Here is a 14,581-nt window from a genome sequence, read left to right as displayed (position 1 = left end):
CACACACACACACGCACGCACACACACACACACACGCACACACACGCACACACACACACAGGATGCGGTGGCCTCTGCAGCCAAAAGGAGATTTTGCAGCTTCTCCCTCCCTTTACAATCAGCAGCTGCCGACGATAACAAATGACAATCTACAAACAGCTGCCGTTCTCCAGCAGACACAGAGAGACAGTTCCGTTCCCCTTAAACAACGCTGATATCGAATGACTCTGCAAAAGCCTGGATTATGCAGACAGATTTCTTTTTCCGGGTCCAATGCCAACATTTGTACAATTCTCGCTTTCTGCTATGAAGTTGTGGTTTGGGATAGATCATGGCTCTGGCAAATAAATGGTTGTGGCATGCTTAGAAGGTAACTAAAACACGGCCACGGTTAATACAAATGGGAATTCAGGTTTCACACAAACACCTGCATGAAAGCCAGACGTGCTGCCACATAACTGCATGCTAGGATACTGGTTGGTATGCATTTGAGTCCAATATTCATCATTTTAGCTCTAATTTAGGGACAAGCCTACAGAGAATTCTCATCAACTCTGCAGATACACAGAGGTTGTTGCTATTTTTTCATCTTTTTGGTCACATTTACTGTTTATTTCAGTCTCAAATTAGCATCATCGGATAAACCCACTGTCCTCTGACTGCTCAGAGCCAAACAGCAGACACACAAAATTAGAGATTAGCTGGTGAACATAGTGGAGCATTTAGCAGTTTAGGGTGCTTATATGTATGCCAGGAGTTGGTACCAAAAAACAGGTAAAAGGAGAGTGAGTATTTGGATTCATCAGGTACAGAAACAAAACTCCAGCAGGATGATCATGTTGCTCTGAGTCTGCTGCATGTGAAATAACTGTTTACCATCACTATATGATAATATGTCAATGTTGGGTTTTTCAGATTGTTGTTCTGTCCCCAAATAACCAAATAAAAATGCAGCTTTAAAGAAATAAACACAATGAAACTAGGTCCTGGTGGGACTCACAGTCACAACGCATCAGTAATCTTTGAGCTGACTGTGTGTGTGAAAGATTAGAGCGTCACGAGAGGTCAAAATCAAGAACCATCAAGGTAAAAAATAATCTCTTGTCTCTGCTTCACTTACCCGTCAGCAGTTTGTCGGTCGAGGCAGGTTGATGGTTTTGGATGCAGGAGAAGGAGAGAGAGGAAGAGGAGGAGGAGGATGCAGCAGTGTTTCCATGGTGAAGCCATCCTGAGAGCCATCGTGAGAGGGATGCCAGCACACTCTCTCCTCCGTCTCTCCCCCAGTAATCTACTTTCATCAGCCCACCGTCTTTAAGCCCCCTGACAGACGGATGAATCAGCCAATCAGGGCAGAGCACAGGCATGAGAGGGGTTGAGACAGCCCCGCCCCCTGGTTTCCCCACATTTTCTCATTTTCACTTCAGCTCAAAATACATTTAATTTCAGCGGATTACAGGGCATCACAATGACGAGTGTGCAGTCAGAACAACGTATTGAAGATACACTTGAGAAGTGAAATTGCCTTGAATCTGCAATTTTTCAGATATGGAATACAATCATGGCCGGCTTCTCATTAATTTAACAATTGATTGTATTATTCTACTACCTATTTTATAAAGTAGGATACTGCACAAGCAAAGAATGAAAAAATATTAAGTTGTGACTCATTTAGTTTGCAGTTTGTTCACATTCTGCAAGAGTGTTGATGGATAATTGACAATAAAGAGAAGGACTGCTGGTCTGAATATTGCTGTGGTTGAACAATTAAACAATTTGTTGCTGCAGGGAAACAAGACTAAGACCAGTGGTGGAATGTAACTAACATATTTCCTCAAGTGCGGTATGGAAGTACAATTTTGCAGTACTTGTACCTGCATTGTGTGCTATTTTATACTTCTTATACAAAACTAAGAACAAAGCAAAACAAATGATTCACATAAGTTATATAAAATACATCACTAAATTCACATATTGCAGGTAAAAAGAAAGTCTCAAATAATGTTAAAAAGCTGAAACGCTTGGACTGACGTTACCTATATAAATCTAAATGTATGTCTATAGAAGTAATCAGAATAAAAGTATTAAAATGATTTGTTCTGTATCAAAAATAAAAGCATACAATGAATCGTCATCGTTTTACCAATGGATGCATACCTTAACCTTCGAATAATCATTTTAATCAGGCATCTTCTGTAGCCACTCCCAGCCGGGGTCCTCAGACTAGACATTTTGCCGCGGTGCATCTTGGGCCCTTCCTTTCGATCCCAGGCTCGCTTCTGCAATCATGGGTACGGCCTTAACTTCACCCTAAATATTCAATTATTATGGTCACTGCTGACATTTTTCACGTCTATGTCTATGAATGTCTTACAAACTGTTTTCGATGCGTTTGTGCTGGAAAAAACTCCAAAGATTTACTTAAACACGGACCGTTTTTACGGTTCTCTCTTCCCGCAACGTGGAGCGGCCATAGCACATCTGAGCTGTGTGTTAGCATGGTTAGCGTAGCATACGTCCCGTTTACACCATACATTGTTAATACTTACAGTATGTAACTAAACAGCTGAATAACTTGATGTCCTATGCGATCATGTACTTCGCTTCAGACTGAGTGTTGGTAATCTCGGTTAGTATCATGCTAACACCGCTCGCAGCTAATGTCCAAAAGCTTCGTTAGTTTGTCTCTGTACGGTTGTCACAATTGCGGCAGGTTATTTGGGGAAATACCACTATTAAACCCCCAGACGGCATTTATGTGATTTATAACGTTCATGTTTGTTCACTATTTGTGAACAGTAAAGGCAAATGTATTAAACCGTAGTGGTTGTAAAGCTAACCGTAGATAGTTACACACACACATTATTAGATTATTTTACATCTTCAATTGTTTTGTAGTTGGTGTGAATTCAGCCTTGATATAGATCTGATTGTTTTGTGAAATATACTGCCAGCACACACAATAATGCTGCATTTATTGTAACATTTATAGACAATCACAAATTTAAGCATTTCTTTTTGTATCAAAGTATTTTGACTGATGTGAAACCGCTTACCTGGAGCTTCAGAGGCTACCTAATGACATCCCAGGTCTTGGAGTTTAAATACAAGTAAATGTAGTTTGAGATTTAAGCAACCATGTTTTCTCATTTACATGTGTATGAAATCGGATTAATGGAGGCAGTTGACAATGATGTGGTTGCTGTATCACCCAAACGCACTTGATGTTACAAGTCAGAAGTTGTTCATAGCATGGTGGTGGTGATGCTCACTCACTTTTAACCCCGTATATTTAAGAGAAAGCGGCAGCATTGGCTCTAACATTATTTGTCTTTGTCTCCCAGGAAAGTGTCGTGGTCTGCGCACAGCCAGGAAGCTCCGTAACCACCGCCGTGAGCAGAGATGGCACGATAAACAGTACAAGAAAGCCCATCTGGGCACGGCCCTCAAGGCTAACCCCTTCGGAGGAGCCTCCCACGCCAAGGGCATCGTTCTTGAGAAAGTGTGAGTACCAAGAGACCTGCCGAACCATAAAAGATGGAGTGATGGCGGATAACAAAACACAGGTCATGGACAGCTCTTCGTTTTAGACTTTTGATTTTTGCCACTTAGACAAAGTTGACCCCGCAATGGTCTATTTAAAAGCATCTTAACCAGAGAGCTTGGTTCAAACCGTCACATTGGATGTTAACAACTCGAGTGACCCGGGGGTGCTGACAAAGTTGTTCTCGGTTGTCAATGTCACCGGGGAAACGTCAGTCTTTCCCTCATCACACCTACTGGAAAGTCATAGTTAGGTGATTTCTGTGACTGTAATTTGAACTGTTTTCATGTTAAGTTTATGTTTGTTAAAGTGTTTTTTTTCCCGTCTGCAGCGGTGTTGAGGCTAAGCAGCCCAACTCTGCCATCAGGAAGTGTGTGAGAGTTCAGCTCATCAAGAACGGCAAGAAGATCACCGCCTTCGTCCCCAACGATGGTTGCCTCAACTTCATCGAGGTAAATACCCGCCCTGTATACATCCTCGAATAACTGCCAAACAGTAAATGTACAGAATCTGCAGCTGTGTTTCTTATTTTACTGACCACCCTTGCTCCTCTCTCCTCCCCTGCAGGAGAACGATGAGGTTCTGGTGGCAGGATTCGGACGTAAAGGTCACGCCGTTGGTGACATTCCTGGCGTTCGTTTTAAGGTCGTCAAGGTGGCCAACGTGTCTCTGCTGGCTCTGTACAAAGGCAAGAAGGAGAGGCCAAGGTCATAAACAGTTGAGACAGAAAATACAATAAACACATTTTCAATTACAGTCTGGTTGTTTCGTGTTTTAATTATTTGTCACAAATGTTACTTTTACAAGACTTGAAAAGCATGAAATGTTTACACTAGTACGGATTGTAGCAAAGATCTTTTTAAAAGTGTAGACTGGACGAGCTGGGGCTCAAAAGCAAGTTTTAAGACCTTTAATATGATACTTTAACGATTAATATATACACAGTAATTAATGAACAACTACTTTGATTATAAATTAAATACTTTTCCAAAAGCAAAAATGCCAAATGTCTCTGGCTCCACCTCTAACATCACCTGGGACTCTTCATGGACAAAACAATTTAATCTGAAAAGTAGTTGTCGGATGAATCAAATATACTGCTCAGAGTAATCCAGTCATGATCTGTCCTGCAGTCTCACACTGAATATCTGCTAATCAGTTCACTTCATAAACTCTTCTGGAGGTAAATATAGTAACGGGTGTCAGATCCCCGCTCAGCCAGAGTGCTGCAACCAAACAGCTGAATCATGGAGGTCGAGAGCTCACACGAACCTCCAGAGTCTTTCCCTGCAGAATTGCGACACTTTAATGACTTCCAGGACAAAGAATTTGATCTTTAGTATAACTCGCGTGTATTTGCAGGCAGACGGTGCTTTACTATTAAAACACGGAACATGAATTCATTGACGGAACCCATGCAGAAATAAAGCTCTGGTTTCAGTCACGGGTCAGATACCTCTCCTCCTCCTGCTGCCGTCAAGAACAGATCCTCTTTTAATCTGCAGGGACTCGAACAGCCGAGTAGAGGAAACCAAAACAAGGACTCAACACAAACCCACAAGGTAAAGAAACTGACATCTGTCAGCACAGAAACCTGTATAACCTATATATACAGTATATATAATGGGGATAAAGTGGGCAGAATATGAATTCACAAAATCAGGAAAAGTCTATTTGACAGCAGAAATAGATGAGAAACGATCCGGTTTTAAGATGTTTTTTAAAGTTGTGCGGTTGTGTGAATCGGTTTAACCAGTTTGGTGCGTAAGATCCTGACTGGTCTGCACAAACACCTTTGAGATGATCACCCACTGTGATCCAGACCTGATCAGTGTTGGACCTTTACTGATGCTCTTGTGGCTGAATGGGAACAAATTCCTGCAGCCTGGTTCAGAAATCTGGTGGAGAGTCTGAAACCATGAGTGGAGGATTTCATAGCAGCAGATTAATGCCGACTATCACGTCCTGTTTCAGCGCTCAGGGGTCCACTCGCCTATCAACATGTAGGGTTCATGACGTGCTGCAGAAGGATCGGATTTAAACCAACACCGGCCTGCTGATCACACACAAGTTCAGTGAAATATGCCTTTTTGAACAGGGCCATCGTCTTCATCATGGAGTTTGTGCGATTTGGGCTGCAGGAGGATGACGAGGATGAAGACGAGGACGCAGCGACTCAGTACATGATCGAACAAAGTCTTCTCGAGAGCAACAAACAGAAGGAAGCTCAGCAACCAAGGTCATGAATACTTCTTTCTCTCTTCCTGGTTTGTTTTGGTGAAATGATAAACGACATGATGGAAGTTCTGCTCTTTCCTTTACTGTCCTGTAAAGTACTTAATACTTTAAAACTGTTGTCTAAAAGAGACTGTGAGTTTGTCACTGTACATATTTTCTCTGTGATATAAAGTTGCTAAGTTACTACCATACTATTTACTATGCCATAAAAAGAGTTAGTATGTCCCAATATATAATATGTCAAAAGCAATATGACAAAAAGTACCAGCATGTCCCACCAGCATGCTTTTCTGGCTATTCTGACCCACAATCCTTTGCACGGCTGATACATGAACACGAGAGTTAAAGGTGCCATTTTATGAGGAAGTAGTACGTCCCAATTTAATCCATAGTACATGCAACAGTATGCACTTTGTAAGGACAGCTGCAGTATGTAGTCAAAGAAAACATATGTGAGTTTGAACAGAGCTTTTGTCTGCTCAGTGGCTGCAATGAGCCCAGTGCATTCTGGGTGTTGTGGGTTTTCTACCTTTTGCCCTAAAGGGAATACCACCGCCCCCCTTTCTCTGTTCATTTAGAAGCAATAAAAAATATATATTTGTTTTTCTACTGCACGGGCCGCCTAGTTTTATGAAGAGACCAACTTTCCAGCGGTGAAATACTTCTTTAATCCGTAAGAACTTGAGATGTTCAGTGTTGTAATTAGTTGCACTGAATAGTTAAGTTACTTTTTGAACCAATATTATTCCCAGCAGGTGAAGCTCTTCAGATCAGAGGACTTTTCCTCTTCAGTTTCACAGAAGTTAATTCCACTCTGTGTTTCGTTTAACTTCTTCTTTGCTCACAGCTCCGGGCCGGAGTGTGCACACAGCAGCCCGATCTTCACGGCTGTAAGACAAGGTGAGGATGCAAGGCGTGTATCCAGGTGAATGCTTTTGTTGTGGTTTACTATAAAATAATACATATTTTTAGAACTCATGATGCATTTTCTGGATTTAGTGGTGGTTAAGTTGATTCAATTATTTACTTTTTTAGTTTCTGATGGCTGCTTTTCACTGACATTACAGCTTAAACGCTCTGTAAATTACTAATTCTGTGTTCCTCTTCTGAAGATTCTGAAACAAAAAGCAGAAAATTAACATTTTATATAAAAAGTCACAATGGCTCCCTCCAATTTTGTATTCATTTGACGGACATTTGTTCTGTCTTTTAATAATAAAAAACAATAAATAACAAAAAAATACATTATTTTTGACTCAAAAAGTAACGAATGTGATTTCAGTTGCACTCTAATATCTAGTTTATTCTTTTTCTTCATGGGTTATTTTTTATTTTAAAGGGACAGAGTATTTCCGACCTCCTAATAATATAAAAAGGGACAGAAGTTGACATATTTACTGCTGCTGACCCTCCGTCCCTCCAGGTAACGAGACGCTCTTAGAGGATCTCATCGCCCGGCAGAGAGACGAGTTCTCACTGACAGACAGCCGAGGTTGGACTCCTCTGCATGAAGCAGCAGCTCAGAGCAACCAAACCATCCTGGAGCTCACATTCAAAGGTTTGCATCCGCTTTATACTGATTGTGCACAGCTTCATGAAACACCCAAATCAATGAAACAGAAGCTTTACCAGATCACACAGTGGAGCGTCATGTCCTCCAGTTTCAGGCTCAGACTCTGTGGAGAGTCGCACTCTTCGTGGTGAGACTCCTCTCCTCCTGGCAGTGGAAGGAGGTCTGATAGAAAACGCCTCCTTCCTCCTTCAACATGGAGCCCGGCCGGACAGTCAGGACCAGGACCAGGACTCAGCGCTGCTCGTAGGTAGGCTGACCAACGCTTCACTGCCTGTTTCCCTCAGTGTGGACTGCACTCTAAAAACGGTTTCATAAAAGTCCTATAAATTGTTGCTATAATTCACATTGAAATACTGAAACACAAGCTGCAGACATTCTGTCTCAGTTTAAACATATTTGCCATCCTTCTGATGAATTCCTTCATTTAAACGGAAACAAACTGCAGCAGGCTGAGGAAGTACTCTGATCCTTTACTTCACTACAAGTAAAAGTTCTGCATCTTCTGTTATTTGAGTAAAAGTATGTAAGTACAATCAGGAAAATGTACTGAAACTATTAAAAGTAAAGTACTCATTCTGAGGATGAATGTTCTGTGACTGTTATATCTATTACATCATTAGATGATTATATCATTAGTAGATTATTATTACTCATGGGTTTATGTAAAAGCAGGATTTTACTGTTGTAGTTGGTTGAGGTGGAGCTCATTTTCATTATGAATCAATCAGCTGATTATTTTCTCCATTAATCAATCGATTGTTGACGCTGTCAAAATATTTGTTTGGTCCAACCAACAGTTAAAACTTCAGTTATTAAAAATCTAATTTAATTATTAACATAATTCTGTTATCAAAATAGTTTCCATTAAAATAAAAATGAAATGTAGTAGTAGTAGTAGTATAGTCGTATAGTTAAATAACAATGCATGTTTTATGAGCACTTCACATGTTTTTTATGAATACGTTTTATTTGTAAAGTAATTAGCAGCTAAAACTGTAGTGGAGGAAAAAGTACAACATTTCCTTCTGCGTTGTATTAGAGTAAAAGTATAAGTGTATGAAAATACGCAATACTCAAATACAAGTACGTGAAATTTGTGCTTAAGTACAGTACTTTAAGTAAACGTACTCAGTTAGTTTCCATCACTAATAAACGGTGGCTGCAAACTGTATGTTGTTTACAAAATAAAACACAACATTGTGCTTCTTTTCATCGCCATCGCGTTTGACTCCTTCCCTTCTGCAGCGATCCGTTCAGACCGCGCTGACCTGACGAAGCTGCTGCTCCAGCGGGGCTCCTGGGTGAACCAGGCCGGCTGCCACGGCCGCCGTCCCCTCCACGAGGCCTCGCGGCTGGGTAAGACGCCGCTGGTGACTCTGCTGCTGGAGGCCGAGGCGCAGGCGGACCCTCGGAGCGACTACGGCCTCACGCCGCTGGCACTGGCCGCTCAGGCCGGACACCTGGAGGTGGTGGAGACGCTGCTGAGGAGAGGTGAGCGAGCACGGACGTCTGGGAGCAGAACAAGAGTCCTCAAAGTTCAGCTTCTTATCAAACACTTCCTTATTATTTGACCTGCAGTTCTTAAGTACATATATGCAGTATATGAAAAGTACAGCTACTGAAGTTGTTTACTTGCTTACTTGAATATTTGTGTTTATTTTGCTACTTTATTCTTTCGCTTTCAGTGGCAAATATGGTACTTTATACTTTTCTCCATGTATTTGATGGTTAAAGTTACTGGTTACTTTGCAGATTAAGTTTTTAAAAACATGGCTTATTGATATATATATAGTGTATTAACTAACGTCACCTCAACCAGCGAAACAACTTAAATGCTGCTCAGATTAATGCACCACAGCAGTACTTTTACTTTTGATACTTGTCCTGTCATCAAGTGGCTAACTTACTTTCTCCCCTCTTGTTGGCCGTCCTGCAGGGGCGGACGTCCTGTCCCAGGCGCAGGACGAGGCCTCCATCTTGTACGAGGCGTGTTCGTCAGGAGATCCAGAAGTCATCAGTCTGCTGCTGGAACACGGCGCCGACGCCAACGTGGCCAAAGAGACGGGACACATGCCGATCCACCGCGCCGCACACCAAGGACACCTGCAGTAAATGTTAAATGTTACATCTCATTCCATGAGGCAGTTGTTGTGTTTTATTCTGTAAAGTGGTTGTAAACTACATCATCAGATGGAGGTGTGTGTGTGTGTGTGTGTGTGTGTGTGTGTGTGTGTGTGTGTGTGTGTGTCTCAGAGCTCTAAAGCTGCTGATTCCAGTCACTTCTAAGGCAGAAGTCAACGACATCGGGATTAGTCCTCTACACTCTGCTGCTGCAGGAGGACATCCACACTGCATCAAGGTGTGTGTGTGTGGAAAGTAACTAAGTACATTTACTCAACTACTGTACTTCAGTACAAGTTTTAGGTATTTGTACGTTACTTGAGCATTTTCATATTCAGAGCATCAAAATTATAACACAGTAATATAATAATTATTTTTTTGGAATATGACATTCTGCATTAAAAGTACTTTTACTTTTGTTACTTTAAAGTACCACTATGTAGGATTTAGTGGCATCTAGCGAGGGTACTTTTACTGAATTTGTCTGTTAAACACAAGAGTTTAACAGCAACTGAATGTCCCTCCTCCCCATCTCCCATCAGGCCTTGCTGGACGCAGGTTACGACCCCAACTACATGCTCCATCCCTGGGCTCGGAGCAGCTATGACGACGAGAGGAAGTCTGCGCTCTTCTTCGCGGTCTTAAATAACGACGTGCCGTCAGCCAAACTGCTGCTGGAGGCCGGGGCCATGGCCAACCAAGACCCAATCAAATGTCTGCAGGTACCCGTGTGTGTGTGTGTGGTGTGTGTGTGTGTGTGTGTGTGTGTGTGTGTGTGTGTGTGTGTGCGTGTGAGTGTGTGTGTGTGTGTGTGTGTGTCAACAGTTTGGGAAACACAGTATTAAACTTTCTTTCTGAGATTGAGATGAGAAGATTGATCTCATGTTTGTGTTTGAAGTTCAGAGCTGAAGTCAGGATGTGGTTAGCTTAGCTTAGCATAAAGACTGGAAGCAGGGGGAAACTGTTAGCCTAGCTCTGTTTACAGTGAAAATAAATACACCTGCCAACAGCCATGAAGCTCACCAATTGTATCTCCTTTGATTAGTCGGCACATAAACGGAACAGTTTGTCGTTTTTACGGGGAGTTATTTGCTGGAACTATCTTTTGACAAACAGTGATCGTGTTCAGCTTTCTGAAGTGTTGTTGTCACAGTGAGGTTGCCAGGTTTGGTATCACTGTGCCTGTTAGGGATGTCCTTAACCAAAGACATTCTTAGTTGACTAACCCTCACACTGATTTGTTCACCAATCGATACTTGGCGGATGGATACGCTGTTGGTCGGTCTGTCAGCCCATCACCTCCCTGAGTAGAATCCTCTGTTGCTGATCCAGTGACTGTGTCTTTAAGATTTCACTGCGTGTGGGCAACTACGAGTTGATCAACCTGTTGCTGAGGTTTGGAGCCAACGTCAACTATTACTGCAGAATAAACACAACGCACTTCCCGTCAGCGCTGCAGTACGCTCTCAAAGACGAGGTAAACCGTTGCTCTTATTATTATTATTATTAAAAAAACATTTTATAAAAACATTAGTTTTACTTCACACTGTAAGTACAGTTGTCAGCTTTTGGTTGCTGTTTTTGAGTTGAATCTGGCCTGCTGTGTGTGTGTGTGTGTGTGTGTGTGTGTTAGGTGGTCCTCAGGATGCTATGTAACTATGGTTACGATGTGGAGCGTTGCTTCGACTGTCCCTACGGTAACGGCTCCCACATCCCTGAAGACTACGAGGGATGGAGCAACTCCGTGATCAAAGACACCAAGGTAACGTAAAGTTCATCAGGAGAGCTCGCTCAGTGTTCAACTAACTGAGACATAAACTAGAGCTGAAAACATAAAAAATACTCTTAAATCTCATTTTCCTAAATGTCCTAGAAAGGGTCAGATGCTGTGGTATATTTAGGTTGAGAGGTTCCCTGTCATTGCTGTTGGAAAAGTGTAAATGTTGACCTGCTGTTGTTAAAAGAGAAGTCACAGGATCTCGAAAGCTATTCAAAGGAATAGTTCACCCAAACATATCACTATACGTTGTATGTACTCCCTCTGCTCTTTAAGATGCACCAGTCAGTATTATTAGTGTCGTCTTTTGCTTCGCTCTCCTAAACACTATTTGATTGAAAACGGACCGTCGAGAGCCGAGGCAAGTGAGTACTACATCAAAATGATGTTGTTTTTGGGTGAACTATTCCTTTTAAAAATCTTAAACTGACTGTGTCAATAACGATGGTCCCAAAAATTCCTAAAAATGTACCTGCTGGTGTCACTAAAACAGAAGTCAAAGGATCTCCAAAGTTATTAATATTTATCCTCTGGAGACAATGAATGTCAGCAACAAAGCTCAGACAAAAAATGAAATCCAATTCCCTGCATGTACGACTCAGAGGATGTTAAACTCGTCGCAGTCTATTCATGTTAAAGTTATAATACTTTGAATCATTCAGTCATTTCAGAACGTGTGTCATGAAGCTCATTCACACCTACCTGGACATGGAGAACCTCTTCTGTTGTCCTTCTGTCAGTGCAGTTCTGCGAGGTGATCACCGTCTACTGGCTGAAGGACCTCTCCGGTCAGGTGGTCCGCGTCATGCTGGACTACCTGGATCACGTGCCCTTGTGCTCCAAGCTGAAGGCGGCTGTGATGGAGCAGCAGCAGTGGCCCGACATCTGCAGGCTGCAAGGTTCAATTCAATCAAACTTTATTAATCCCTGCAAACAAAAACACACATCCGGTGGTCTGCGTCAATGTTTCCTCCTCCTCCCCAGAGAACGCTCGCTGTCTGCAGCATCTCTGCCGTCTGCGGATCCGTCGTTGTCTCGGTCGCCTCCGCCTGCGATCGCCGGTCTTCATGAGCTTCCTGCCGTTGCCGGTGCGACTGAAGGACTATGTCCTGCACCGGGAGTACGACCTGTACGGCCGGCAGAGCAGCACACCGGGGTGATGCAGGAGGACTACAATCAGAGAAAATATTTAAATATGAACATGTAGTGTAATTTAAAAATCACACTTTAAAGTTTTGATTTGATTATATTGTCTTTTTCTATTAAAATCAATGTATTTCCCCTCTGAAAGACAGTGTGTGATGTTAGTGTCTGTGATTGTGTATATTTTGATAAAACATTTGAAAGTAAAATAGAGACTTGGAGGATAAAATCCAGTGTGAACCAAGAATTAAAAGTCTTATTTCCATAAAAGGATCAACAAATAACAATAAAAGGATGTCAACAACAAAAATTGTCTCACATTTGTTTCAGATATCTTTTTGTCAGATTTAATTAGTATTTAATTACGTTTTGTTGTGTTTACTTCATCACAATCTGATTCTACTGAAAGTAAATAAATGATTATTTATTATCCTGCTGCTTGTTGTCTTTATTGGTGATACTACAAACCTGCACATCCCAGAGATTTGAATCTGATTTCGAGTTAATATGTTTCTGTCATCAGGAGATCTCTACTACCAGCTGTTGATGTTCTCGGTTCCCAGAGGATGTTCCTCTAGCGCCACCATCAGGACATCACCACTGTGTATACAAGAAATATCCAGACAGTTAAAAACAAGAATAAGATAATGTCAGAAGTGTTTTGTTCAGACAATAATTTCAAGAATTTTGTGATTAGTGAATTCATAACTCAAGTATAAAATTATGATCAAAATTACGATTGTGTGCTTTAATTCAAATATATATTACAGCAGGTGTTAGTGTCATGAGGCTATCCATATATGGAACTAGATTTGTCTCAATACTTTTGATCAAAATCTCCAAAAAATATATAACTTGAGAGATAATTTGAAATTTAAAAATGATCTATAAAGCACATTCTCATTGTTTTAAAGATGCAAATAAAATATAACATAAAGTATGAGGTCTATCAATGAAGACTGCACAACAGTAAAGTAAGTAGCAGGGTTTTTGTGTTAATGATACAGTAATTTACTTCATAATTATTGTATAACATGAGCCATAATTTAATGCGTCCCTGCCTCCTGGACATTACTGGTTTAATTACATTTAAATTAAGATCAATACTGAAGCTTACCCAGCAACAAAACAAACGAGTCACACTGAATTAAGTCACAGATTTTATTTTAACTACTGCAGGAAGATTTTCAAATAGCTATTTATGAGAAGAAATAAAAAGCTTTAAAGATTGAATACAAGATTCAATAACTCAGGGTGAATATCTTGTACTTTTGACACACAGATCTGATGGTGACTCTGCTGTGAGTCTTTACACAGCAGCAGGTCACAGAGACCAGTTTAACCGGGTTCACCCTCCTGCTGTGTTGAATCCCTCGATGTGAAGTTTTTAAATATGCAGAAGTCTACTGGAGTTTTAGATGGGCGGCTCTGACATCTTTGACCCGACATGAGTCCTGATTGTCTGATGAACATAAAGAGATTCTGATGTTTGGTATTTTAAAGTATCAACACCTGTAAAGTTTATCAAAGATTTACACTTTATCGAGACGCTTTCTCGCATGCATGTGACTGACTGCTGGTGATTGTTAGCATAGCATTCTGTAATAAGCATAAATTATATTGCACACAGTAAGCTTTTACCCTGTTAGCATGAATGTGTCTGTGAGTCATCGGTCAACTTTAGAGTGTCAGAGTCTGTTTATCTCTCTCAGTCAGTCTCTGTAGAAGCACATTTCAACTAAGAAACAAATACAAAATGTAGAATTACTAAAAACATAAATACTGATGGTGAACCAAAACGATGAGATATCAAGTCAAGACGATGAGATACACAGAGTCACGGTGGCCTCTGCTTGGCACTAGCAGCTCGATGCTACGTTAGCCGCTACAAGCTTAACGCCAGGGAAGAGAGCCAGGCTTCAGCACATTTCACATACTGGCCAAACAGTGTAATAACAATTTACAGGTCCATCAAGTGATGCCATAAGGCCCAAAAAAATACTTTTAGAGTTAGAAAATAACATCAGCTAGTGAACATGGTGGAGCATTAGCAGCTAAAGGTGCTCAATATGGAATTTAGAGCACATGTATTGCCTCCATATGGCTCTCAACATGGACGGCTGTTTCCAGCAGCTGTTAGCCAACGGTGCTAACAGTGGTAGCTAGTCAGTGGGATACAACAGACGGA

At 41.3% G+C, this 14,581-nt stretch overlaps 2 protein-coding genes across 3 annotated transcripts; both read left to right on the top strand.

Annotated features, from left to right (window-relative positions):
• Positions 1–2,208: 2,208 nt before the first annotated feature.
• On the top strand, positions 2,209–4,297 carry rps23 (ribosomal protein S23). The gene is made up of 4 exons (XM_079265930.1): positions 2,209–2,288; positions 3,342–3,501; positions 3,873–3,993; positions 4,109–4,297. Exons 1-4 carry the CDS (start codon positions 2,285–2,287, stop codon positions 4,253–4,255), a joined length of 432 nt encoding a protein of 143 aa, XP_079122056.1. The 5' UTR covers positions 2,209–2,284; the 3' UTR covers positions 4,256–4,297.
• A 675-nt stretch (positions 4,298–4,972) lies between these two features.
• Positions 4,973–12,780, top strand: asb14a (ankyrin repeat and SOCS box containing 14a). Of its 2 annotated transcripts, none has more exons than XM_079265929.1 (13): positions 4,973–5,103; positions 5,640–5,780; positions 6,627–6,679; positions 7,203–7,337; positions 7,447–7,599; positions 8,598–8,843; positions 9,289–9,460; positions 9,606–9,711; positions 10,016–10,195; positions 10,822–10,950; positions 11,107–11,235; positions 11,996–12,149; positions 12,235–12,780. In XM_079265929.1, the coding sequence occupies exons 2-13, from the start codon at positions 5,656–5,658 to the stop codon at positions 12,408–12,410; spliced, it is 1,758 nt and encodes a 585-aa protein (XP_079122055.1). In that variant the 5' UTR covers positions 4,973–5,103; positions 5,640–5,655; the 3' UTR covers positions 12,411–12,780. The 2 variants fall into 2 exon arrangements, with proteins under 2 accessions (XP_079122055.1, XP_079122054.1); XM_079265928.1 differs by having other exon boundaries at positions 7,441–7,599.
• The last annotated feature ends 1,801 nt before the right edge of the window (positions 12,781–14,581 follow it).

The sequence above is a fragment of the Melanostigma gelatinosum genome (genome assembly GCF_949748355.1).
Source record: "Melanostigma gelatinosum genome assembly, chromosome: 3".
NCBI lineage: Eukaryota > Metazoa > Chordata > Actinopteri > Perciformes > Zoarcidae > Melanostigma > Melanostigma gelatinosum.
Note: the sequence above shows the minus strand (reverse complement) of the source record. Positions and strands in the feature narration are given on the sequence as shown.

What these genes read in the sequence shown, in the direction of transcription:
- rps23 (XM_079265930.1), top strand. An exon ending in GGCATCGTTCTTGAGAAAGT is followed by an intron (nt 3,502 to 3,872) that starts GTGAGTACCAAG and finishes TCCCGTCTGCAG; the next exon opens with CGGTGTTGAGGCTAAGCAGC. An exon ending in GTTGCCTCAACTTCATCGAG is followed by an intron (nt 3,994 to 4,108) that starts GTAAATACCCGC and finishes CCTCCCCTGCAG; the next exon opens with GAGAACGATGAGGTTCTGGT.
- asb14a (XM_079265928.1), top strand. Translation starts at nt 5,656, where the DNA reads ATGGAGTTTGTGCGATTTGGGCTGCAGGAGGATGACGAGGATGAAGAC. An exon ending in CTTCACGGCTGTAAGACAAG is followed by an intron (nt 6,680 to 7,202) that starts GTGAGGATGCAA and finishes CCGTCCCTCCAG; the next exon opens with GTAACGAGACGCTCTTAGAG. An exon ending in GGAGACGCTGCTGAGGAGAG is followed by an intron (nt 8,844 to 9,288) that starts GTGAGCGAGCAC and finishes GCCGTCCTGCAG; the next exon opens with GGGCGGACGTCCTGTCCCAG.